Genomic DNA, 26,893 nt, shown 5'->3' with positions numbered 1-26,893 from the left:
AAAACAAAGCATATATTTGCCTATTTGCTTGTGATGACCTGAATAGTGAACAATAAATATAAAAATGACAGTATAGTCATGCATACTATTTCGAAAATGTAGAAAAGGAAGTTAAGTTGAGAGAGTCGCTATACCAGTAGACGCTCGATCATAGTGTTTGGGGTTCACGATTTAAAACGTCCCCCACTTTTCTACGGCAAAATGAATGCGCAACAAAAAAAAACCTCGGAGCCCGTGTCGTATGCGTAACAATCTTTGCATGTGCGCTTTACATCGCACATGTTACTTGATAAATAATAATATTAATAATAATAATAATATTAATAATAATAATAATAATAATAATAAAAATAATAATAATAATACTAATAATAATAGTCCTTTATGTTATATAGATAATTATTTTATTTATCAATAGCAATTATATACAATTAAAATAAAAATAAAATATAAATATAAAGAAAAAGAAAATAAAGCCCTGGGGCTCTAAGAATTTCCACTCGCTACCAAAACATTTGATGACAACCTGCTAATTCGTTGTGTTATTGCGCCAAACATTTGAGGAGGTTTGGTGCATGAAGCTCTGAAGATAAAGCACACAAGTAACATTATATCTGCAACAAACGCAAACAAAACGAAACGTGTCATAATAAACTCACATTTTAAAAGAAACTGCTAACAAAAAATACAGCCTATTATTCATGGTTGAAAGTCTTGCGATTGAAACGTTTATGGTCTTAAACGGCATTTAGTTGCCAAAAAATCAAAATTTTGATGTCACCATCATGTTGAGCATACTTTTTTGGTAACTGTTCCAAATTTTTTCGAAAACAAATATCATTTTTGGCCTGTAAAGTCGTTTAGATGACTTCCCGGTAATTTGGGAGTTTGGGTACGAAGTTTAAATCTGTGACGTTGCAATTGACCATTTGGGACAGGGTTAGTTGTTGGTCAGTTAGCAGTTGGAAACCAATACTATCCTCCTCCCAGAGGAACGTGAAATTCCAGGGTCGATTTTTTCTCAAAAATGCTCCAAAAGGAAAAAACGACGGTTTTAAAGAATTTCCTACGCCTTCGGGCGCGGAAATTTAAATATATAATGTTATTGAAGGGAGACCATACCTAATAGCATGAAGCCAAGGCAAAGGGTATTTTACAAAATTTTGCTATCAGACTAATGACTTTTGAATCTCGAAGAGCATCATCTAGTATCATCTATGGCAATCTGGACATCCTCAAATTCAATGATATTGTCCAGTGTCAGAACATTCTGTTTTTGCATAAGCTCTTTCATGATAAAATGCCTGCTACTATACAGAATACTTTTGCGGTTGACTTCAACCATTCCCAGAGCACTCGTGCAGAAAAGGCTGGATTGATCAATCTTCCTACTGTCAATACCGTTTGTTTTGGTAAAAATTCTATTAGATTTAACACCATTAAATCCTGGAATAAGATGCAGACATCAATGACTAAAGAAATTGTTTCCATAGATTACTTTGGTCTAGAAGTATTTTACTAATTTGTAACAAATTTTTCCTTTGTTCTCACACTGTTCATTTATCTGGTGATTATATATGTTCGTGCCGTCTTGTGTGTCCTGTGCCGTCTATTGTACTCGTCCAAGGGTGGCCTTATCCTCGTCTTAGCTTCTGCTATTAGGTATGGTCTCCCTTCAAAAATAGTTTTTTTGTTGTTTCTTTTTTCTCTCTTCATGTTACCAATTTATTTAATTATTTGAACTGAACAACTATTGCTTAATAAAATTATCTTATCTTATCTATCTTATCTGGCCACCCTTGCACAATTACAGCAAACGATAAGACGCACAAAACAGCACACACATAATGGTGGGTCAAATGATAAACAACCATGTGCGAAACGTCAAATCTCACAATTCAGGAAGGATTAGTAAGAGGAAACAAAGTACTTTTTCAGATCACTTCTAAGATTAAAATAATCAAGGGAGACAAATTTTCTAGTCATTAAGACTGCAACTTATTCCAGGAATGGCATTAAATCTAATTGAGTTTTTACCAAACGAAAGAGTATTGAAGGTAGGGAGATTGAGCAAACCATTCTTTTCTGCCCGAGTGCCTTAACCAATTTGAGGAGCTCAAGATTACCATACAGGTGACTGGATGATGCTCTTTCAGAATCAAAAGACACAAGTCGAATAGCAAAATTTTGCAAAACAATACGAATAATATCAAGACTGTTTGGGTGACCGCAAATTTGATTACCATATGAGTGTGAATGAAAAATGGCATAGTAAACTAGAATAAAGTTTAGCTAAAGCTGCATTAGCTCTCTTGAGCTTGACAACAGTATCATTATCTGAGACTTCCAGCTTAAGTCAGAATCTAATAAAGCACCAAGATATTTAATACAATAACTAAGTATAAGCACCATTGATAAAAAGCCTAAAATCGTAATTAAGAGGTTTCCGTGCATGTTTAAAAACAATGTTCTCAGCCAGCTGTTTCAAAGATTTACTGCAGTTTAAGAGATTGGTGTCATCAGCAAAGTGATGCACCAAAAAAATTAATTTAACAATGCAGGTCGGTAATATAAATTAAAAATAAAAGAGGTCCTAAAACAACCTAAAACAGAGCCCTGCTGGAGGGACACACCATGCCTGTTAAGATTACTATTTGACATATCTATATTAAGGGGGTAGTTACATTTCTTCCTTAAAATGGGGATTTAAGTGATTGTCCCTGAGTAAATGGCTTCGTGATGACGTTAAACGTAAAACAATATATTGCATAAGTTCTGGGATACAGGATCTGTTAACACCAATCAAAAAGATAGTATATACCAAGCAAAGCGAAATGTTGACGAATCTTTCTGCCCGAGGTATCTGCGTTTAATCCGCGGCAGCGCAAGATGTCCTCCTTCGTTTAAGTTAAATAACGAGATATAAAACGAAATATATCATAGCCTTAAAATATGAATATGTGTGGACCTACTATTTTTCAAAAAGTATTCAACATTTATAATTCAATTTTTAATATTTTTATTTTGAGTGTTTATTAGACAATATTGCAGCAATTTTCTAATACGGAGGAGTATTGCACTTTTACGATAGCCCTGTGGTTTTTGATTGATAATCAAATTCTCAATACTTTCTTCACGAGAAGCCAATCATTTTTGTCGTACCGGGCCTTTCAAAAATCCATAAGTAGGCCAATGTTGACATCTCTCAACGGTGCAGATCAAACCTCGCAAAAAAGTTGCAAATAATCAGATTCATAACACAATTTTAGAAAAGTTATTTGTATATAAGTTATGGCAGCGATACCTCGTCGACCTTTGGTAAGTGATATTTAATTGGCCTTTATTGAGAACTTAAATTTTAAGAAAATTAGCTTTTTATTTTTCTTACTTTTAGCAAATGCAACAGAGAAATGAGGAGAACTTTGTGGAAAAATCGTCCAAGAACATTTCCTCGCGTGCTGGAACGAGAACTGCACTGTCTAATATTTCCAATATACAAAGAAGACCGAATATAGGGACTAAAGTAAAGGTAAAAACATATTAGCATGCCAGAGGCTCTGTATAGCTTTACCTAGCTAGCTAGCCCTTTTAGGAATAGCGCAGCCCTACTTAATTTTGTTATAAACAAGACCAAAGAGGCATAAAATATGATATTGAATAAGCAAAAACATTCCAAGCAAAACTGTAAATCTCAAAAGCTGACACATTTAAGCTTTTTTTGTAAGCTTTGCTACTTAGAACAAGTATTCTTTCTCCACTTGCTGGAAAATTAAATATAACTGGGCTTATTCAGAAAAGGCGTACTTTTTAGTATTATCGTTCATGATCAGGTGTCAACTGCTTTTAGCTAGACACAACAGATTATTCCAAATAAAAGTAAATAAGCGGGTATCCATTCGAAAAGGAATGTCAGAAATTTTAAAAATTATAGGCAGTATGTCATTTTTGCATTATCATACAACACAAAATAATCTGACATAATTCTCTGTTTTTTCCACTAATTTTTAAATGTTGCACTTTATAGCTGTTTCCTCTCATTCTCAATCATGTTTGCTTTTAGAAGGATGCTGTTTTAGATAAGGCACCAGTAAATAAAGCTTTCACAAGAGTTAAATCCCAGACAAACCTACAGAAACCAAGGACTAAACCAACAAAAATAGAGCCTGTTCATGTGCTAGAGGAGGAACCACTTGGAATAGAGGATATTGATGAAAATGACCTTAAAAATCCAACACTTTGTGCAGAATATGTTAAAGACATCTACAGACACATGCGAAAAGCAGAGGTCTTAGATTTAAGTTGTGCTTATTTTGTTTGTATAGGAGGGCGTAGCCTTAAAATACAAATTTACACCACTTCATTTTGCAGATTTATTATCTATTTTATTTTATTGTTTGTTTTTAGAGACGATTGCAAACTGGAGATTATATGTCGAAACAAAGTGAAATAAATGTGAAAATGAGAAGCATTTTAATTGACTGGCTTATTCAAGTTCAGTCTCGCTTCAATTTATTACAAGAAACTCTTTACTTAACCGTTTACATAATTGACAGGTTTTTAGATGTATGTCTCTTTTTTAATTTTATTAGAGTGAATGAAGTAATAAACCTGCAACTTTAACTTGCTTTTGTAATTTCCTTAGAAACATGATGTCATTCGCTCAGAACTTCAACTGGTTGGTGTAACCGCTATGCTTTTAGCATCTAAATATGAAGAAATGTTTGCTCCAGAAATTGGAGATTTTGTATATATTACTGATAACGCATATTCAAAAATCAAAATTCGATCAATGGAGCAAAAAATACTTAGAGCAATTGAATACGATTTTAGCAATCCTGTTTGTCTCAACTTTTTAAGAAGAAACTCGAAAGCTGGAGCAGTATGTATTAACATTTGTACATTACACATATTGCAGTCCAGAAGGGTACCACAACATGCCCAAATGTTGCAAATTTGCCAGATTATATACTATGTTATTTAAATTTTAGGTTGATGCACAAAAACATACTCTCGCGAAATATTTGATGGAATTGACTTTAATAGATTACAACCTTGCAAGAAAATTACCTTCAGAGATTGCTGCAGCTGCTTTATACTTGTCCATCAGTCTCATAGATGAATCTGAATGGGTAAGTTGGCTTGTTTATTCCAGTGAAGGTCATTCAATAGTAGGCCGTTTTAGAATTGTTTATCTTGTTTGCTGGCTACCATTATCCTTGTTCTTTGCGTACTTTTGTTTCATAAACACTTTAGTAGGGAACAAGCTATACACATTTTCAAATACATATTTTATTTTTAAGACTCCAACGTTGCAACACTACAGTGGATATTCAGAAGAACAGATTTTGCCAACAGTCACAGAAATGGCTGCCTTAGTTCTCACTGTTGACACGTCCAGATATCAAGCAGTAAAAACGAAATATTCCGCCACAAAATTTTTAAAAATAAGTAGACTACCAGAACTTAAAGGTCCATTAATCAAGCATTATGCTGGTAACTGACAAAAAAACATTGTAGATATATTTATGAACGACATGCAATTAACACTCTCGGAACAGTGAACCCTGATTTTATCATTTATATGGGTCAATTGTAAAAAGTAATTGTATTTTGTAACTTTTTTTGCTGAAAATATATGTTTTTAACAATAAGTTTTGACTCAAGACATCTGCTGTGAGCTCATGCGCGAATACTTGTTTTTGCAAGATTCAAAAATTCATTTCGCGAATCCACAAATTCTTGTTTTCAAAATGTTGAAGTTAAATTTTAGCGTAACGAAAAAACTAATATATAGATTCGTCAGCTCCGTGTCTCTGTAACAGGCAAAGTGGATGTGCTCATTTTCCTTTGATGTTGCCGAAAAAGCGTGTCTAATACAGTAGACTCCCGGTTATTCGAACCTGTACTTATTCGAATAATTCGGTTATTCGAAGTGAGATGGCGTTCCCCTTGGATCTGCTTACCCAACTCAGGCAAAAACACTCTCGGTTATTCGAACTTCAGTTATTCGAATAATTCGGTTATTCGAAGTGATTTTTATTCCCCTTGGGGCCAATTATAGGCCAACTCACCCTCAGTTATTCGAATTTTTTTTATTGGGAGATCGTCGAGTGAGAACATTGATTTTCTGCGATTAAAACACTTTTTTTCTTCAAAAAATCAGGTTTCAATATTCATGGCTATTTACACTCTGTAGCATTAAAGATTTTTTTAAGAGTTGAACTCCTTGTATTTACTAGATACATTTTCTTTATAACTTTCATATTTTAAAACCTGTTAACAATTTGTTCAAATTTATTCTTTCTTCAAAAAGTAAAAATTCTTTGTGTTTACACGCTCAACTGAACCACAATGCCTCAATTACTTAAGAAAAGTCCATCCCATTAAGGTTAAGTTGAAAATCTGGCGGGAAAACGAATTTTTCAGTTATTCGAACTCCCGGTTATTCGAAGTAAATTCTTATCCCCCTTGAGGCTTCGAATAACCGGGAGTCTACTGTATGTTAAATTTTCTGACGTTACGCAGCGACGTCAATAACACTACTTAACGTCAATATTCTATATTAAATTAGAAGCCAATACAGTGTACCCAGAACTTTCAGGTCAAATATCTTCGAAACGAGATATTGACATCTATGATTTTTTCACCGCGTGGCTAACTAGGGACCACCTAGGACCAATTTGGGTAAATTTCCGAAACCTGGATCCCGAAATCCGTTTCGGAATGCACTTGTTGATGACATCATCAAAAATCACTTAAAGCACCATATCTCCGTCCGTACCCGTTTGTCAAAAGTACATGATCTCCCGAAACGTCGCCTACTAAACTATTATACTATTATGTTCAAGAAATGATAAACTTTCCACAGTAACCTATACATTTTCTTGATCAGTGTTTCAAGATCTATGCGATGAAGGCAACATGTACACAAATTTCCGAAAAAAAATTTTTTCAGGTTTTGACGGGCCATTGCTGACGTCAGCAAAATTTTTAAACCCTTATATTTCATTAACCGCTTATCAAAAAGCACAGGATCATATACAATTTCTTGATCAGCGCTGTAAGCTCTACACAATGGAGGCAACGTGAAAACAAGCTTCTGAATTATTGGGGGGCATGGGTTGCTGACGTCATCAAAATTCAAATAAGGCTTCTTTTTTATTTTTCTCCTGCCTGAGCGGATTTTTCCACGGGCTTTACCGACTAGTTAGGAATTAATACAAACGGTTTATTTTAGCTAATCTCTTCTATCACCATTTAATAATATGCGAGTGGTGTGCTTGTTTTGAGTAATTAAAACAAAAGTGGTTTTACGAGAGTGAGCGTGACAATGCATTGCCAAAAAGGAAAGAAAGTTATGCAATAAATAGTTAGAAATTTTAAGAACGATCCCGTAAAGCATTTGATCATAAAAAAGTGAGGTTCAGGGAAGGCGGATACTTAATTTCAAGAAAATGATTAAAGAAGGACCATATTATATTTGTATTGTATGCAATACGTGCTTGGACAACAATCTGTTTTGAAGTTTAATGAAGCAAAACTCACAGATCTAAAATGTTTCCAATTTTCCGTAGTTTCAAGCAATAATGATAACTGTTATGTCTGTCAAACTTGTCATAAAAAATTAAAAGCTAAGAATCCCCATTTACCATGTCTTTTTTTGAGATTTTTGACTTTCCCTCTGGGTATCCACTATTAACTTCAACAAATTTTGATTGCACAAAAGTTATTGTTTAAAAAAGTTGCAAAAATGCCAAAAGGACAATCTCCAAAACTAAAGGGGCACTATGCAATGTACCTGTAGAAAATACAGATATATGTGATGTTCTTCCAAGATCGGCTGACTGCAGTGGGTTAGTGTTAATAAAATTAAAACGTAAACTAATGTATAATGGCCATGTATACGACCACAAATTTTAACGAATATCTTAGGTTATTTGAAAATGAATAACCCTTTTTATCAAAATACCGTCATTGATATGAATACAATACCGACAGAGTATTACGTTTTACTGAAAATACACAACTAGAAGTAAATGTTATTAAAGGCTAGATTGTGGTTTTGTGCGAGCATAACTGCTATTCAACCTTTTCAAACATGTTTTACATTCACAAAGTATCGATTACAACTGTAATATCGTTTCACAATCATTCATACACCCATTTAAAGTTTATTGTCAGAAAATTTGTGACGAACAGAAGTTAATTTCACAGGAACTAAGTTTTTGGGACAGGCGTGGGGAATGAGGTTGCTCTTAAAGAAATTTATGGAGCAGAAGATTTATCATTGTAGTGTAACCAGTCGTCTATATTTCAAAAATTTGTTATACACTGGTTTTTATTTAGCAGTATTTGTTTAACCATGTTTTAAATACCATCGCATCTTTGTTAACAGCATTTTTTCGATTTTTTCAGTAATTATTGAATAATCACTTTTATTATAAATTATTTTTATAACGCTAAATATTTCATTTTGTTAAGAATTAAGATGCTCAAACCAAAAAATAGGATTCTTATGGAAAGGTGTGTAATATGGAAATGCTCAATAAGCAACCTCGTTGCCAGGCCCCTTATTTAATTTTTTTAACGTCATATTGTAGATAAGTTAAAAAAGCGATAAATTTCCTTGGAGATGAGATTGGTAAATCTGAGATCTTAAAATGAGAAGTCAAAAAAACGTGAAAATAATGGCAATCGTAGAATTTTGAGAGTTGATAATAGCAGTTTCACACCGCTTAAATTTTCAATTTACGAAAGCATGAGTCGCAAATGCACCACTTTTTACAGTCGGTTCTCGGAAATGATAGCGGATAAGAATATACCCATTTCAACTGCAGTCACACATACACACACAAGTTTGTTGCACTCTGTTCAGATCCGGTTTAATACGTTTAAGAGGTTCGAGAAGTTCGTATAAAAAAATTTGATGTTGGAGATGATATTGTGGTTGATCATGAAAATTCAAAGTTAAACTGTTAAATCGTTAGTTAGGAATATGTGTTATGCCTTTAGTCCAGTGTAGTCCTATAATGTTCTAGTTGTTGTTGTAAAATTATGTGTAGTTTATTAAAGCATGTATCTAAAATAATGGCAATGCACGCAATAAATATTCTTAATAAAAGAAGGCTTATTAAACTAATACTTTACTTCTTTTAGTACGTTTAACATTTATTTTCGTATTTAAGCATACGATTACTTTCGCCTATCCAAAAATCTTTTAGAATAAAAATAAAAAATCTTTTAAGAAACCGAAATTCTTTTAAAACAACCTAGAATGTTTTTTCAATAAAACGGAAATTTTGGCTTGGATCTTGGCTGCTAATTCATGATAGATTTATACTGGTTGGCGGTGGCGTAACAAAATGATAAATAATAACAACACGTTTTTATTAATTTGCACTTCTCCCAAACATTATTTAGCTAGGGAAACATTGCTTGGTTATTGTCTACCTGGGTACATTTCTTTTTCGCTTTACGTAATTTATTTAAAAATTGTTGTTGGCAATCTTTACAACTTATAAAATAATTTTTATTTGCTGGATGCCTATTTAAACTTCAAAAAATTACTGGCAAGTTAAAATAAAATAAACAACAACAACAAAAAACAGTAGAAAGACTAATAGATCTTAAAATACATGGCTTGTTATTGGTTAGTGAGTTTTAGCAAAGTTAGCAAAAATAACTATATATAATAGCTACGATTTTTTAAAGTATTATTCAGAAAAACGAGAGAATGCAAAATTTTTCTGAATGTATGTTTTACAACAACACAGAAAAGACAAGATGACAAAATACTTGCATTATTTTCATTTTGGTCATGTTCAAAAACAAAAAAACAAACAAAAAAAAAAGTTAAAAATTTTTCACTTGTAAAAATAAGTTTATAAAATTCAGTAGTCACAACAAATCCACACTAACTAAATTTTTGAGTGTATTTATTTTCGGATGTGGCTACTGGTGGATTATTTGCGAGGATTTATTTTCACGAATTCTACTTTTAACCATGTTTCATTTATTTTGATTTTTTGTGGTTTGTTCTTATCTACTACTAGCTGTGATTCACAGGACTCAAACTTTTAGTCTCAATGAACTACCTTCGATATTTCAAATAACATTAAACACAAAACAGAACTAAAGGGAAAGACTGTCACAGATTTTATATATGATTGAATCGTCCACATAATTTTTTTGTCTTCACTTATATTGTTAGCCAAATTCTGAATTGTGAAAAATTGTCCCATTAACAATTTTTCTTGACAATGTTCATTGTAACATAATATATTGCACACACAAAAAATAATAAAGTTAATAATTATGAAAATAAATCATTGAAAATTAAGTTTTACAGTGCTTTATGTCAACTTTCATCCCAAAAACTGGAGGTAGTTTAACAGTTGATTTATAGATGCGCTTTTGTTCAGATTTGCAGAAATTGCTGTAATTTTGGTAATTCAAGGTTTGTAGATAAGAGTAATTGCATGCTGCTGCCAAAAAACTGGTTGGGTATTGCGATAAAGCTTCCTTTAGGTGTTTTTCACAGTTAAGTTTTGGGAGTTTATTTTGAAATTCTTGCATTGTTGTGTTATTAGATTTGCCAGATTTGGTTTTCTTAATACTTTGAAGAGGAAAGTTTTTGTTACTTTGGTGATAAAATTTTGTTCGTGTACCCTTGATTTTTTCCTTTCTCTTGTGGGTAAGTTTTTTCGATTTGCCCTTGTGCCTACTTTGAGTTAATTTTTTCGTTTTCTCGATTTTCAAGATACAAGAGTCCTTCTTCTCACAATGTTCATGGCTTTCTTGATCAAAGGTATCTTTAAAATTGCTTTTAAGTGTAGTTTGTTTGGCATATCAAAAATTTTCAGTGAAATATTTTTGAGTTTTTTAATGACTTCTGCATTCTTTTTATCTGGTTTATAACATTGCAATGCCTTGTACATATCAGTTAGCTGTTCATCATAAAATTTTGCTTGAAACGATAAAAAACTGTTTGTTGACAATATATGGCATAGCAAATATCCTTTGGGTGGCTTCGAACATATTCATAAGTGTTGAGACTTACAATAAATCTCCATGAAGGAAATGGATAAGACACTCATGTTTCTGGTAATATTATTTTTTATGGGTGGAAAAAGAGCTTGTTGGTTCCGAAATTTACCAGGTTTTCGTGATAACTTTTGCTGATCAGCTTTGGTAATCTTAAAAGGTGGCTTTTTAGCATACTTTGGCAAAGTTGTCTTTCTAAATTTTTCATGTTCTTGCAAACTAATTCTTTTTTATGTAGTGCTAATTCAATTGACTGTCCTGTTGCCCAGTTCATTTCAACAGGAGGGTACACCACACACACAGCAGCATTATGCATATCATGATGTGTCTCTATCCTTTCACTGCATTCAAGTAAACACTTAATAGCCATGTTTTTCAAAGTAGGTGAAACCATTGCATGCTTAAAAAATCAACAGGGAATATCCTGGGGAAAAAATAGAGCATAGCCATCCTGCTATTTGTTTTGTTTACTTTTATCGCTACCTGACTGCCATTTTGGATTGTTGCTAGCTTCAACACCAGTGTAGTTTCAGTTTATGTCTAACAGAAGGTAAACAAAGATGGTAGGGTAGAGGAAAGAAAAGGTGTAGAAGTTTTAACTGAACTATATACGTGAATTTAGTTTTTGTTGGTCTGATGTTATGGATCCTGTAAAGAAAAAACAAACACGCAAGAAACTCATTCAAGTTTCTCTACCAAAAGAAGAAAAAAAGAAGAACGTTAAAATATCTAGCATAAAAAACTTAAGTAAGACCACTTCAGACGATGCAGCACCTGGCCAACGGCAAAATCGCTATGGACGAAGTGGTCCAACAATGCCAAGAAGTCGGGTAGCTCCGGTTGATAGTATCGTCAGTGCTAAAACTAATAGCAATAGAAATCGACCGACTCAGTTAGCTACTATTCTTTCCCCTAAAAATTACACTGTAAGGCCTATTGTGCCTGCCAAAAAGAAAGAAGTAGTTTCTGTTGCCAGAGCAATGCACAGAGAAGAATTTGCACCCAGAGTTCAAAATTTATTCAGTGGCGAAACTAATGCAGCACTAGAAGCCATTAAAAGTGGGGTATACATTGGTTGGAGGTGTCCAGAATATGACTGGGATTGCATCCGACTAAGTAAACATTCGCGTTGTTTTTGCGATCACAATTTAAGTGAACATGCGTCGTACAACAAAAGCAGTATTAAAGTGAAATGTCTCGCTGCAAATTGTAACTGCAAGGCATTCGCATTTATACCGGAAAGGCCTGAGGACATTGGTGAATGGTGGTTACCAAAAAGACCTGGATTTAATCCAGGCTTGTGGAGGGCAAAGTGCAGATGCAAGCATACACACGATCAGCACAACCCAAACACAAGAAAATGCACGGTCCGTTTTTGTGGTTGTTTTATATTTGAATCCGATTTTTTATGTGCCGCTTGTGACAAACATTGGGAAAACCATGAAACATTTTTTGACGATTTAGATTCCCGAAAACACAAAAAATTGCCTTATGGACAAGCATATTTACCATTTCATGAATTGCCAGATCTTCGAAATATATGCTTAACAGGTAAGGAAGATGACTGTGATGTATTTAACAGCATAGCAAGTGGACCTTATGCTGTGCCTGATATAAATCAAGAAAATGATCAACTAAGATCCTTACGTATGAAGTATAACCATTTCACAAAGAATTGAGAAAAAAATAATGACGATTTTTTAACAACAAATTACTAATTACATACGTTACATATGTTTGTAAACATGAAGACTAGAAGCGATGCTATGTTAAGCATATCCTGAGAAGAATTAGCCTACAACAATTAGCCTAGAAATATTGTGGAAATGTTCGTATTTTTGCATGAATGAAGAACATCGTTTGGTGAATACTTTGCAGCCTGTAGCTACGAAATATTTACATTTGCTCTAGATGAATTTTCGCTATCCTTAAAAGCGTAACTCCGCAAAAAATTCACTACAGTGGACCCTCTCTATTTCGAACTTTTCCTAACCTTCTGTGTTTACGCAATATGCATGAGAGCGAGGCTCGCGACTACGGAATCCTCTTGCAAAAGTTTAATTACGAATCTACTTGGTAATCTGGAAGGGAAGGGTGAAAACTGTTATTGTAAATAACCGGCCAATTGTCTGCTCTTTGAAATTCTCTATTATGAATTTTTCTCTATCTCAAACAAAAATAATGGTCTCTCTTGCAACTCACATCCCAAACTTTTTTGTATCTAGTGTTTATTTACACAACAAATAGAACAAAAATTTACCCAAAATATTCGAACTTTGGATACAAACGAGGAAAACATTAGGCTTTGTTTTGTTAAGTTTCAAAAACAGCCATGTAAAAAGATATTACAGATTTTTTTAAATATTCTTAAACTTTAACTCCTGATGTGTAATGTTTAAAGTATCAGAAAACACAGTCTAATGCACCTTCAATAAACCTTTGACGTAACATTAAGCACAAAATATATCGAGTGTATTTTTAATGCGTATCAGTGGACTAAAAACTGTTGGTGAAAATTATTATTCTGTAAAAAGTAAAAATTTCTAACCCGTAAAAGGTCCGGAATCAAGGCGTGCGAATTTAGGCGAAATCGCACTAATTATTTCCGCACAAATTATTGCAGCGTGCTAGCGTCAGCAAAAATTGAAACATGCAAATATTGACCCTCGTTTCCAGGCTCCACAAATTCTCAATTACGCAAGTTCTTTCACAAATGATAGACATTTTTGTCGATGTATCGACAGCAGATTTTAATGTTTAAGGATAAAAACATAAAGTATATCTTATTGTTATTTAAACTTGTTTTACAAAACGACAAAATATAAACAAAAAGAAACAACCACAAACATTGGAGAATAAAAATAATTTTACTCTATGGTTGTAAACTAAGTTTGAAACGAATGAGTCGCCTCGTTTGGAAAAAAATAAGAATAATTAATCCTAGGAATCATTGCGAGACGGGCATCTCCTTGCTTGTTTTCATTCGGCTGTATTTTGCGCCAGAGCGGACAATACAGACAAACGAAAACGAGCCTTAAAACTCTCACACAACCCTTTTAAAGCCTGCATCTTAAGAAAATTTTAAAAAACGAAATTCTAGTAATTACAGGGAGCAACTTTGAGCGATTATCACTTTTACTCAGACCATTAAAAAAACAGTATTTATACTGCATGCTAGAAAAAAATTGTACTCAGAATAAATCCGAAGAAATAAAATACAAGGCAAATATCTATCAAAGAGACTCCTGATACTCCCAGAAATCTTTTTCGTACCCTTCGTGCACATGATCTAGAAGAACATTTCGTCTCTGCTCACAATATCTAAACAAAAAAAGCCGATGAAATTACTATCTCGATAACTTAATAGTTCAAGAAAACAGTTCAAATCATCTTTCCAAAAAACTGGAAAATACTTCGAGTTATTGAATGTTGAACATTTAAGCCCATTTAAGAATTGAAAGAGTTCAAGTGACTAGAAGTTCAGGCTAAAGTGGATTAACTACACCCAAATGATTGCCAGTGCATATGCTGGCCTCTTAAGTAACAGCTTCTTGCAAAGCTGATTTCCATTAAGGTTTTTTGAAAACAAAGGAAATATAAAATCCAAACAAAAATTAAAAATTACAAAAAATGAAGCTAAATATGTATCTGGGCACGCTAAGGGTTTTCAGGGCGAGTCTATTTGTAACCAAGTTAAAATTGTAACCTTCGCACACCTGTACTTATCCTGAACCTTTTGTTTGATCTCTTGAATCGCCTTTAGTTCGCTTGTATTTATATCACGTTCTAAGTATTCAGATAATTGTTCGGTAGCTAATTCCAAATCTCTTTGGTTATCCTATAAATATATTTAAAAAAAAGATTTTAATGGACACAACCGCCAAAATGGGACTTTCCTAAGCTACTTTATTGCAAAATTTTCATACCGCGAAGTTTTGATGTAATGAAGTATACTATTACGGGGTTGTACAATGGTTTTAAGACAACAAAACATCAAAATGGTTTCTATGATGTGTGTTTATTTTACAAGCAATATTAGATCATTGGTACTTTTGGCACTTCCAGGGGGCTGTTTCCGCTAACAAATTTTTTCCATGGTCTCAGTTTGGCTTAATTGTTCAATAGATTTTTTAGACTGATTTTGCGCCTACGATTATCGCAAAATGTCGAATCTTTAATAACAAATTTATCTTCGAGTTTGTTGAAGAGCAAAGTGTGACAAATTTCTCGTTAAGCTTCTTTTAAATAAAGTCACGTACAACAAAAGAAATTAAGTCGCTCACCTCGAAGATAATAGAATGGTTATTTTTGGTCAAGTAAAAGGCGAACACGTATGTGTACTTCAACGTATTCCGACACATGCATAGAACATCAACAGCCTTCTTCAGGAATTGTACCTGCACAACAACAAATGCACGCATAAGAACTAGAAGATTTGGCAATACAGTTTATTTGAAAACAACGTACCGTATTTGCTCTTTTTTAGCCCCTTTCCTCTCTTTAAGCGCTTATTGAAATTAAATTTATAAGCGCCTTCTCTAATAAGCGCCTGGGGCGATATTCATTAAACGGGGGGGTTATTGGAAAATGTTATCAAATAATACCGTATTTAATAATATTGTATTTAGTTATTTAAGTAAAAGTCGCAACATAAAAGTATAAAACGAGTATTTTCACAATTTGTAGTGATTCTTAAAATAAATTTATAACCCATCCTTACTTACAACGCCCCTCTTATAACTGCACCCACACTAAAGTTCGAAAAAAATCAATAGGCGCCCGCGCGGTTAAGGAAATACGGTTGTTTTTGATGACAATATTTTTGAGAAAATAACAGGATCCTTATATTAAAAAAGAGAAAATCCGAGGACATATTTTCAACAAAAAAAAATTGAGAATATTTGAAATTTTAAAATAGCTTTATTAAAGCTACCACTCTTGGTGAGCAATGCATTAATATTCAAACAAAATGTTAAAAAACCATATAGTTTTGTGAAACTAGAATTGAGGAGATTTGATGAGATATTTAATAAAGACAATTTTGGTTTTAAAAATCTATGCAGAAAAACTTTTATTTTTGACAGGTGTTTTTCAAAATCTATTTCAAAATTTCAGATAGCTTCCAAATAATTCATCAAAGTTCATCCGTTTTTGAATATTTGATTACAATTAACATTACAGAAGGAAAAAAAAATCCATCTTACTTCTATCCATGACATATTCATTTGTTGTAAATTCTCCATCTTTTCTTTTACTTGATTATTTAGTTTCTGTTCGAATTTTGCACTCAGTAGATGATTCATATAACGGTTGCAGTAAAATAAATACCGTTCCAAAGCAGCGCGCGACACAGCCTGTGCGTCACGCGCGGCTTGTGCGTCTTTTTCGTCGTAACGGTTACAATTATACCTACATAAAAAAACGCAAACACTCACATAAAAATAACTCGGGTCTGCAAAGTATTTACAGTCGACTCTCCTTAATTCGATTTTTTTCAGGGAGATGATTTTTTATCGAATCAAAGAGAAAATCGAATTAGGAAATGTCTCTCTAATTTACATTTTTAGGCAGCAAAGTAGAAAAAGTCGAATTACAGAGGGAAATATTTGTTAACTCGCAAAAATGAATAATACATACATTTTTAATATGAACAGTGCAGTACTAATATTAAAGACTTTTTTCAAGGACCTTTTAAGATCTCTGGAAGTAGTTGTCAATTTTGACTGTTTTTATTCAACACATTTCGTAAATCAACGGCCCTATTTATATCTTTTAAATTCGAAATATGGTTCGAGACTGTGGTTAAAGCCTTTTTACACTCAAGAATTGAATCAGAAAAAGAATTTCTCCGTATGGACCTAAAATCTAGAACGAATTAGAGAGTTTATTGAATTCATTGATGAGAGTTTCTTAGCGAAATTTGACGTTGACTTTGAATTTGATTGAATTAGAGACAGTATCGAATTACGGAGATTCGAAATTAGAGAGAACCGACTGTACTTGGTAAACAACATGACGTCAAATTACATACCAACTGGAGCCATGTGATTGCCATGGTCCCAAACAAACCCAACAAAAATCAGCCTAGATAAAAAATAAAAAAAATAAAAGAAGTTTAACAATTCTTTGTTTTTAACATGCAAGCAAAAGTTGCAGTTGTATACCTTACAAGAAGTGTTCCTACAGACCATGTGATTACACCCGCCATTTTTCTCTATAGTCACGTGACATTTCGGACATTCCTAAAATAGAGGGTGTGGAAACATTTTGTTATTGAAAACAATAGTCTACAAGTACAAGAATCCAAATGCACGAAGCGTAATTTAAAAATTGTCGAGCCTGTTTCATATTGGTATAACACCGACAAGATTTCATTAACATCAATTTTTATGACAAACACCATTGTGATGCCAGATATTACTTCATAAAACAACAGGTTTATAATCATTAAAGTCTTCCACGCACCCTTATAGATATATGGACAGTTCGAAATTTCTTTCGCTTTTTCTCAAACATGACATACAGCGTTACTTGACTTAAACTCCATCACCTGCCAACAGGCCACAAGCAGCACTGTTTAAAACACACCAGTCTAGCTTTTTATTATGCACGCAATACGGTACAAACGACATCATGGGATGTGAGCGTTTCAAAATATAGAAAACAGAGTCTGGCTGACGGCAGGGAAAATGAATATTGAACACGAATACCACCCTAGGATCCATGTCTACTAAGATTAATAAGTTTAAAATGTGCTACTTGTGAGACTTCGACTTTCTCCTTTGTTTACAAATATTTTGTTCAAGATTGTTGACTGGAGAAGGTGAAAAATATGTTACCTTAGTGTTTGCTGATATCCAATTTGATGTCTCGCTGTCATCATCACATTTCTTTAACCATTTTTTTAACCACTAAAAAGTAAGTTTGAGTCTGCTATAGGAATATCAAAAGAGACCAGAATCGGCGTAAGAGAAGGTGTTGTTGAAGAAATAAAAATGTGGGTAAGATGTAGGGAGGAGAAGCAGGAGGAAGTAAGCTGGTAGGCTATTGTACAACATATCAACACATGCTGTGTTAGAAACTACTTACTTGACATTTTACGGGGTCATGTGAAGGCTGAACACATCCAAAACTACAAAAACAAACGCAAACGACAACATTAAGAAATTAGGAGTTATTACAGTGAAACAAACATTATGCATCAAACAGATTAAAACTGATACGACTTTTTAATAAATAAGCAACTTGATGCTAGACAACTTGCAAACGAAACATGCAATGGAAACATTGCGGTTGCTCTAACCCGAACACAATTTTAGTATAGACTTTTCTAATAAAAAGTTGGTATGGCACACAAAGAACGAAAAAATTTTTGAAAAGTGTTAAACTTATATACTTACCAGAATTTTTAGGCTCATAAAATTCTGTGTTAAATTTTTACAGCTTTAAAAGGTTCAAGTACTACCTTCTATATAAACGTACTTAAAGCTTACCTCCCACTTTCAAAAAAGTATTCGAAAATCAACTCAAAATATTGTACTAATAACGAAAAAATATTTCTTTTGTACTTATTTTGATTTGTTCGCAAGATATTCGTTGTTGAAGTTGTAAAATATTAGCTGAAGAAGAAGCTTCGTGCCAGTCGCCATCTTGTGTCCCGATTGTAAATAAATTCCTTCGCGGGAGGGCTTGTGACGTCAACTCCCGGATGATAATTTCGCTGACTCTGCCGTTGGCCCATGTTTTTATATATACAAAGCGGTTTTATATATGACAAAGCGGTTGTTATTTTTTCAACATTTGTAACGGTAACTAAAGATGACTTTGTAACAGGTATATACTGAAGATAAGTAAACACTTGTTTTTTACTTCCCTTTTTAAAACTGAGTTCCCGTGAAAAAGTTGTAGGCTTTCTTAGTTTTGAAGTGTCGGCCAGTAAAAAGTCTACAAAACCTGACAGTGAATCAGACTCTAGCTGGGAAAGCTGTTATGAGGATGAGAATGGAAGTTGAAGCAATAGCTTAGTAGTGAACCGTGGCCTTTTTTGCTATTCCGATGCTCTCAGAACGAGATTGGCTCTTTCTGACTTGTGTAGAGACTTCAATGCCCACAGGAGACGGGTCGTGGCGCAGGAAAGTATTTTTTAAAGTGAAAAAGAAGCTATTTAGGGCTATCAGAGCAAACCATGGCAGACGACATTTTATTTTACTCTTTCGAAAAATGCCGCGCTGTGATCCCTAAGAGTTTGTGTTGGTTAGAAGAGTTAGACTCTGAAAGCGTTCTTAATTTAGGAGATTTGCAGAAAACTTCATTTTATGACTAGGCTATTGGCAGCGTTAATAATCACGACCATGCGGAAGTAAACATAGAAAGAACGGGTGCAAAAACACAACCCTGGACTTATTATAATGACAATTCAAACAACCTCGATCCCAGGGCCTATAGCGTTCTTTGATATGAGAATGAAACGAAACGAAACGAAAAATAAATTAAAATAGATTAATATAAGAAAGGAAAAAAGAAAAAAAAAGAAAGAAGAATCGACAACGCGCGCAGGACAAACCACAATATAATAGAAAAGTCTTAGAGGCAACGAAGAAGAGCGAGCACCTATACCAGAATTTTTATATGGCCTAATGCAAAGACAAGTAGACAGAGATTTAGAATTGCCAAAGCCTTTTTTGCCAATGTTGATCAAAACATTCTAGTGATTAAAACTCGACTTTGAAAGGGTATCGACTCTGTTAATGAGTACACGCAGCTCGTTGTTTCTTGCCTGTTGCAAGACTGGAAAAGGAATGCTTTCCAGCGCTACTTCTATTATTCTTATTACAAAAAGCCATAGCACAAAAACACATATTATAATTATTAACAAAATTAATCTTAGTTGCAACAATTTACTCTTTTTCTTTTTCTCTGAGTTATCGTTTTACGGCAACATGTTCAGGGGGCCTTTTTTGCCATCCGGGAGATGACGTCAAACTGGGTTTAATCCGAAAAAAAATTTATCACAAAATGGCGGCTTTCGAGAAGGAAGCATGCTGTAAACACAAGAAAATGTGGCTTTATATTAGCTTTATTATTTCAAATTTTACTTAATAAATGTTAAATTACAAATTCTCAACATAATATAAACGGAATAAGATGAACTTTTTTTGAAATGGGAGGTAAGCTTTTAAACAAATTTGGAGTATCAAGCCTAAAGACATTACAATAAACAATAAAAGCATTTTACTTACCAAAACACAAACCCACACAAACAAGTCACTGGTTTGGCATCATTATATATAGCCTTAATGGCGTTACTGCAATCTGGTGCAGGACACCATCTCATGAGACGATTGCTCTAAAGAATTATCAGTAAAAAAATAAATTAAAGGAGAAGTGTTAACAAGCTTAACATAGAGAAAATAACACAGATTCTCATTCTAGAAAAATTGATGACGTGAAATACTGCTTTCCTGCTTCACGTCACTGTGTTTCATGCCCCTTAAATTATACTTTGTGTTGCGTTCACATGCCCCCATATACAAATAACATTAAGAAAGAACATGGGAGAAAAACTTTTGTATGTTCAAGTTATTTCCAAAAACAAAGAACTAACACCAGCAAATATCTGCCCACGTGAATCAAGAATTTTTATTAACACATAGTGCTGACATGATTCAAAAAGGCCACAAAGAGGATCCCATTTTATTAAACTAACCCACTTACTTGCACAAAACTATCTGCAATTAATTTATGATAACGGGAGCGTATATTTGCATCTTGTAAAACTTTTCTAAATAAGAACGCAATGAACACAAATAACCTCTCTATAACAATAGTTTTTCGCCTGTCTCTGTGCAATTTCATAGGTATTCTTTGAGCAAACAAAATATAACAAATGCAACATACTCTTTTCACTTTTTTGTGACACCTATTGCACTTTAATATAGAAAAAATATAAGAAATAATTGTCGACACTTTTTGTAAAAAATACTTTGTTTGGAATTAAAACAAAAACTTCAAAATGTTGTTTTATTTAAAATCTATTTTAAAATTAAAAAAACATAATAAAGAGCCAACCCAATAGAAGATGAAACTTTTATGTAAGGACACACAAAACAAGAAAGCAGGTTTAAACTATAACATACAGAACAAAATTTTCATCCACTAATATGTCACATTTGCTTGCTGGACAAAATATGTGTTGACCAGTGTTTTCTGACAAAATTTTCATCATTAAATATTCGTTCCAACAAAACTGACAAAACACATGTCCACATTCAAGCCCCGTCAGCATCTAAAAACAAAACAGACGATGAAGCTTTACAAAACTAGCCATCATTAAACTAGAAAGTTACCACATTTATATCCAGCTTTTCCCTTGTTCATGTTATTCCAGAGCAATCTTTTCAAAAGCATGTCTTGCACTTATACTCAATCTATTATTATTTACATTGCAACATTATATACAAACATTATTCACCTTTGCTGGGACTGGACATAAACATATTTCACATTCTAATTTCGGATGGATACGAATACCAGAGCGTGATGTCTAAAAAAAATTAGCCTTGTTTGAATATTGCCCTAAAAAATTTTTAGTCAGTAAAAATATTAGTCGTGCAAAATCTAGTCACTTTATAAACTAAATCTTTGAATGGAAAATAACAATATCTAATATTTTTATCTTCGTTTTCAGGGCATTTAGGTTATTAGATCAATAAAAACGGAAAAACTAAAATGAACAAAAGACTTAAATGGCAAAAAAAAAAAAAAAAAAAAAAATAGTAAAAATAGTTTGTCACTAAAAATGCTTGACTTGTAAAACATACTATAGTCACTGAGTCAAAATTTTGTCAATAATAAACTTTTTTTTCTGATAAGGTAATAGCCTAACAAGGATATAAAAAAAAAACAAAAAAATGTACTCTTGCTGATGACTGTTGATTTTTGTGTGGACTAATCACATGTGCTTCTTTAAACAATGTATCCTGGTCACTGCTATAGTATCTATGCAAAAGAGAGAAAGCAGTCATTAATAGTACATTATAGGTCCCTCAAATACAGAAAAGAAAATTATGACAGATATATATAATACCTTTCAAGTAATTTTTCTTTATCCCATTTAAAGTGTGTCAGTAATATACGGGCAGTTGCACAAGGTATCTAGAAAGCAATAATTTACACTTGAAACAAAAGATATTTTTACCTACAAAAAATGTTTGCACGAAGTAAAAGATCCATTGTTCAATTAAGCAAAAAAGAAACATTTAGTACCAAAACAACCATCCTCTATTATAATGCTACATGTGCATTTATTATGTGCAATAAACACAAACAATGTGCAAAATGTTTTAACCATTACAGTTTTCATTTAAATAATACGGAACTGCCAAAATATAAGAATTTATCTTGAATAGAAAACATAGAACGTATGCTAAAGAATAATCGAGGTGTGATATCAATTAAAAAATAGCACACCTAAAATGTGGAACATCCTAAAACAAGAGAACTGGTGTGCAGTGGATATGTATGAAAATATTATATTATTCTATCTGACCTTGAACATGTTTACAAAAAAACATGAAATGTAAAATAGACGGGTACAAAGTGAATGCAAAAACACAATTTGTACATTCTCAGTACAAACATGTTTCAAAAGTTGGATATATTTCCAAATTCCAGGTTCCCTTTAAATAAACACACAAAATCCTATTACAGGGGCCAATTTTTTTCAAAGTCCCTAGTTGGCTAGAATGTAAGAAATTCCTCTAACCTTCACTATTTTTAGGTAAATAGAAGTACAGTGTTGTCTGGGATCAGGATACAAATCTTTAAAAAAGAGACTAACCCCACTTTGGGGTCTTTATTGATCTGCAAAAGGCGTTTGATACTGTCGACCATGAAATTTTTTTATCCAAATTAAATCATTGTGGGATTTGCCTAACCAATGGTTTAAATCATACCTTCTCAATCGTAACCAGTATGTGTCTATCAATGGCCACAGTTCTAATCTCAAATCTATATTCCAAATGGCGTACCACAAGGTTCTGTTCTAGGACCCCTCCTTTTCTTACTCTATATCAATGACATCTCTGATGCAGTAATTAACTCGGAAACTTTCCTATTTGCTGATGACACCTGTCTCCTATTTTCTCATAAAGATCTCAGCATTATCAAAAAGAAAGTCAACCTTGATCTAAAACTCTTACTACAATGGCTGAATGCTAATAAGATAGCTCTTAACGTGACCAAAACAGAAGTTATCCTTTTCAGAAATAAAAAAAAAATTAACTATGACATCAAGTTGAAACTAGGTGGTAAACGTCTCTCACTCTCATCATCAGTCAAATACCTTGGGGTTTACTTGAATGAAAATTTAAGCTGGTTCTATCATTATAACACTCTTGCTCCTAAACTTTGTGGAGCCAATGGTATTCTCTCACAATTACCTTTACTTATCTCAGAAAACCCTACGCACTCAACTCTCATATTTTTAAACTACAAAAATCTGCAGTTCGCCTCATAACTTTTTCTGAATACTATGCCCACTCTCAACCACTCTTTGATACTCTAAATATACCTCCCCTTGCTAATATAATTTTCACATTAAACGTTTTCTTAGTGTATAAAACTCTTAACAACTTATCTCCTACATAAAAATTCTTTCAATCTGACTTATCTGCCAAATACTCATGTAACTAGAGGATGCTCCTACAAACTTCTTTCTATACCATCTATTAGGACTTTAAACATATAGTACGGACTCTATTCACTATCAAGCAATACAGATACAGATAATCTTTTCTGCGAATGAAAGTTTACAAAAATTAAACTGAATAAATACAAGGAAGTATTAATAAACTGTTACAACTGGCAGGGGACCTCTCAAAACAGCCCGGAGGCCAGTTAAAAGATGCGAGTAGGACCTTGTAAAATCTCTGAACTAGTTCTGGGTTGCATGCAAAAAAAAAAAATTAAAAAAAAAATTAAAAAAAAAATTAAAAAAAAAAATTTAAAATAAATAAAAAAAAAAAAAATGTACAAACTTCAAAAAAGAAGAAGAAGAAGAGTGGAAAGAAGAAAAAGCAGACAAATAGCTGGAGTTGATATACCCGTACTAGTTTAAATGTATTGTTCAAGAAAATAGTTCTTAAGATTAATTTTAAATACATTAAAAGATTGTGAGTTTCGAATTTGAACAGGAAGACTGAACTCTATCCAAAAGCATTTCAATTCTATTGATCTTCTAGACTTGAATTATTTACCTGTACATTTCTCCAAAAAAAATCACAAATATTAAAATTATTATTTTTTTTTTGCATAATGCACATAAACAAAAATAGTTTTGAAACTATACCTAAAGGTTAGATTAGTTTTTGCTAGTGGTCGGTCTCCTGACTGCTATAGATTGTATTTTAATTCTTTAACATACAACTTTATATACATTTATATATTTATATATTATATACTGTACAATCTATATACCAGCAAATAAATACTACTACTACTTTGCAGTGTCAGGAATCAACAGTAGCATTCCACAATGTTGTCTGCTATTAACAGTGACATCAAAAAAATGCTGACATGAGAAAAGAAATTGCAATTGATGCAATTATTAAATATTCAAACAAAAAATATGATGAAGGTTTCTTGCATAAATTTGACAAAGGAAAGCCATATTAAATGACAGACTGTAAACTTCCTTGCTGGGTGTTAGTATAAATTTGGAGAAGTTACAAAAAATGTTACCAAAATTTACTGAGTATCCTGCAATGTATGTTATCAAATCAAATGCTTTCACTAGGTTTGTCTATATTGGGCCACCAACATTAAGTAAAAATAAATAAATAACATCAAAAGAGTTCCAGGGCGATATACTCCTTAAGGTCTCTCTCCTTAGCGATACAGGAGGCAATAACTAAAATTTGCCCTTAATCAGTTGAGAAAAGTTTATAATCAAGACTCTATTGTTAAGTCTCTTGTACAGTTCTACTTTTGTGGAACTATATGACAAGCATTATAAAGCTTGTTCAGACAACTGCAAAATTCTGTTCTAGCCTAGTTAAAAACATGTTTGCAAACAGGACATGCTGAGTTTAAACAGATTTAGAACGCCTCATTCCAGAGAGAGAGAAGGAGATTGTGAATGTTTGTTTCAAAATTTTTTAAAGTTGTGTCATCAGTTTTAAAATGTATGCTCCTCTAGCCAATAAATTAGAACCAGTTAATGCAATGTTAAGAACTTTTTTTAAACATATATCTCGCAAATCCTTGTAAATAAAATGTTTTTTTTAAAACTCAAATAAGGAAAATAAGAAAGTTTAGAAGCTTTAACAGCCATACTCTTTTGAAAACTTACCCGACACACTTCATGTACACAATAGTTATTACCTTCGCACAAGCTTTTGGTAGAGTCAGAAAATATGTTGGCATTGTTAACGTCCAAAACTCATTGTTACACTTAATTATTATAGTGTTATTGCCTCAATGAAATAAAATTTATATCACAAGGCTAGCCTGTTTCCCACACAAATAGTCATATTTTATTTGAGTTTTAAATCTGGTATTTCATTATGAAATAACAAGAAAATGTGTAATTTTAAAATTACGGTATTTCCTCTGAAATAGCAAGAAAACTATAATTTTTTTTGTAACAAAAACTATGAACAATATTTATAACCAAAGCTAAATAGCTTTGCAATTTTTTGCATAACTTTAAATGTCATTTATGCCTAAAATTTTAAATGGGGGAGTGTCATGTCTATAAACGAAACATTCAGCTTACAAATGGGTAGTAAGAAGGTGCCGATAAGTGACTGCATATATATATATATATACTGCATATATAAGGGCAAGTTTGGGCAACTTTTCGAATTAAATTGGCGATTGTCCTCCAAACCACCCGCATTTTCCTGAACTCGCCCGAAGCATTTCAGAAGGGAAATTCCTTGTAATATACCATGTGGACTACAGTTAGGAGGCCCATGAAGAGAAAGGAGTTGATAAAGTTTAATTTAATAAATCTTATCAAAAACCATCAAAAACATTTGTTTTAAGAACTTCTCTACCACATAATAATTTTATTTTATTTTCATAGTTTCTCGAATCATTTGTGGTGCACTTTAAGTGTTTTTGTTTGATCTATGCAGAGTTTTTTATGAGAATACTTAAATTTTTTTTCAAAACGTCAAACTTGCCTGAAAACGGCCGCACTTTTAACAGCGTATACAGCTTATTGGCACACTTGTCAGGTAGTCCTTAACTGACCTGGTTAACAATGCTCCCACTCATATATAAGGTTTGAGTAAAGTGGTTTAACTCAGGATTGTGTTTACAACCCAGGATCTTTTGGATCTTGTGGTCCAAAAGAAATCTACATAGCTACGTTTTAATTTTTTTGTAGCCAGTAGTTAAACATTGGCAAGTCATTTAACTAACTAGCTAGCTAGCTATATGCTTTATTACCTCAAAAACAGAGTTAACTTCATCTATACACTTTCTCATAGTTGTAACAATAGACTCTGGAGTAAGACAAACAAATGAAAAGTCATCCTCGTCTTTCATAAACCGTTTAGACGACGACTCCCCTCTTCCAGCTGCTTCGACATCGCACGAAATATCAAAATCATCGTTTTGATCGTCTTCTGGGTCTGAGAGCTCATCTTCATCATACATAAAGTCATCTGTATCTGAATCCATCGTATGTGTATTATGTAATAGATCAACCTGATGGTGTTTTCACCCTTTATTTCTCTTTTTAAGGCATAATTTTGTGATGCTGTGTCATCTGTTTTGCGTTTGTTATTTATGCTGCCTCCATATTTGCTATATAATTATTTTTTGCATCTCTAGCGAAATC

The 26,893-nt window shown here is 33.0% G+C and overlaps 3 protein-coding genes across 4 annotated transcripts; 2 read left to right on the top strand and 1 right to left on the bottom strand.

The window, feature by feature from the left end:
* The first annotated feature begins 3,158 nt into the window (after positions 1 to 3,158).
* On the top strand, positions 3,159 to 5,651 carry LOC130646961 (G2/mitotic-specific cyclin-B-like). Its single transcript, XM_057452649.1, has 7 exons — positions 3,159 to 3,318; positions 3,395 to 3,529; positions 4,061 to 4,285; positions 4,405 to 4,563; positions 4,643 to 4,879; positions 4,989 to 5,129; positions 5,301 to 5,651. Exons 1-7 carry the CDS (start codon positions 3,292 to 3,294, stop codon positions 5,499 to 5,501), a joined length of 1,125 nt encoding a protein of 374 aa, XP_057308632.1. The 5' UTR covers positions 3,159 to 3,291; the 3' UTR covers positions 5,502 to 5,651.
* A 5,728-nt stretch (positions 5,652 to 11,379) lies between these two features.
* LOC130646867 (protein FAM221B-like) lies at positions 11,380 to 12,955 on the top strand. The gene has a single exon (XM_057452550.1). The coding sequence runs from the start codon at positions 11,685 to 11,687 to the stop codon at positions 12,720 to 12,722; it is 1,038 nt and encodes a 345-aa protein (XP_057308533.1). The 5' UTR covers positions 11,380 to 11,684; the 3' UTR covers positions 12,723 to 12,955.
* Positions 12,956 to 13,823: 868 nt separating this feature from the next.
* Positions 13,824 to 26,885, bottom strand: LOC130646841 (E3 ubiquitin-protein ligase arih1-like). Of its 2 annotated transcripts, XM_057452548.1 has the most exons (15): positions 26,500 to 26,883; positions 22,130 to 22,197; positions 21,960 to 22,041; positions 21,515 to 21,586; positions 21,180 to 21,328; positions 20,758 to 20,824; positions 20,283 to 20,389; positions 18,133 to 18,175; positions 17,883 to 17,954; positions 17,208 to 17,285; positions 17,075 to 17,127; positions 16,248 to 16,452; positions 15,327 to 15,440; positions 14,760 to 14,881; positions 13,824 to 14,364 (listed from the first exon to the last, which is right to left on the bottom strand). In XM_057452548.1, exons 1-15 carry the CDS (start codon positions 26,731 to 26,733, stop codon positions 14,277 to 14,279), a joined length of 1,554 nt encoding a protein of 517 aa, XP_057308531.1. In that variant the 5' UTR covers positions 26,734 to 26,883; the 3' UTR covers positions 13,824 to 14,276. The 2 variants fall into 2 exon arrangements, with proteins under 2 accessions (XP_057308531.1, XP_057308532.1); XM_057452549.1 differs by lacking the exon at positions 15,327 to 15,440 and having other exon boundaries at positions 26,500 to 26,885.
* Between the last annotated feature and the right edge of the window lie 8 nt (positions 26,886 to 26,893).

Source organism: Hydractinia symbiolongicarpus, chromosome 1 (genome assembly GCF_029227915.1).
Source record: "Hydractinia symbiolongicarpus strain clone_291-10 chromosome 1, HSymV2.1, whole genome shotgun sequence".
NCBI classification, from domain to species: domain Eukaryota; kingdom Metazoa; phylum Cnidaria; class Hydrozoa; order Anthoathecata; family Hydractiniidae; genus Hydractinia; species Hydractinia symbiolongicarpus.
Note: the sequence above shows the minus strand (reverse complement) of the source record. Positions and strands in the feature narration are given on the sequence as shown.

What these genes read in the sequence shown, in the direction of transcription:
- LOC130646961 (XM_057452649.1), top strand. Translation starts at nt 3,292, where the DNA reads ATGGCAGCGATACCTCGTCGACCTTTG. An exon ending in ATATAGGGACTAAAGTAAAG is followed by an intron (nt 3,530 to 4,060) that starts GTAAAAACATAT and finishes GTTTGCTTTTAG; the next exon opens with AAGGATGCTGTTTTAGATAA. An exon ending in TCATAGATGAATCTGAATGG is followed by an intron (nt 5,130 to 5,300) that starts GTAAGTTGGCTT and finishes TTTATTTTTAAG; the next exon opens with ACTCCAACGTTGCAACACTA.
- LOC130646867 (XM_057452550.1), top strand. Translation starts at nt 11,685, where the DNA reads ATGGATCCTGTAAAGAAAAAACAAACACGCAAGAAACTCATTCAAGTT.
- LOC130646841 (XM_057452548.1), bottom strand. Translation starts at nt 26,733, where the DNA reads ATGGATTCAGATACAGATGACTTTATGTATGATGAAGATGAGCTCTCA. An exon ending in ATCAACAGTCATCAGCAAGA is followed by an intron (nt 21,587 to 21,959) that starts GTACATTTTTTT and finishes AATTTTTTTTAG; the next exon opens with ACATCACGCTCTGGTATTCG. An exon ending in ACCATTCTATTATCTTCGAG is followed by an intron (nt 14,882 to 15,326) that starts GTGAGCGACTTA and finishes ATATATTTATAG; the next exon opens with GATAACCAAAGAGATTTGGA.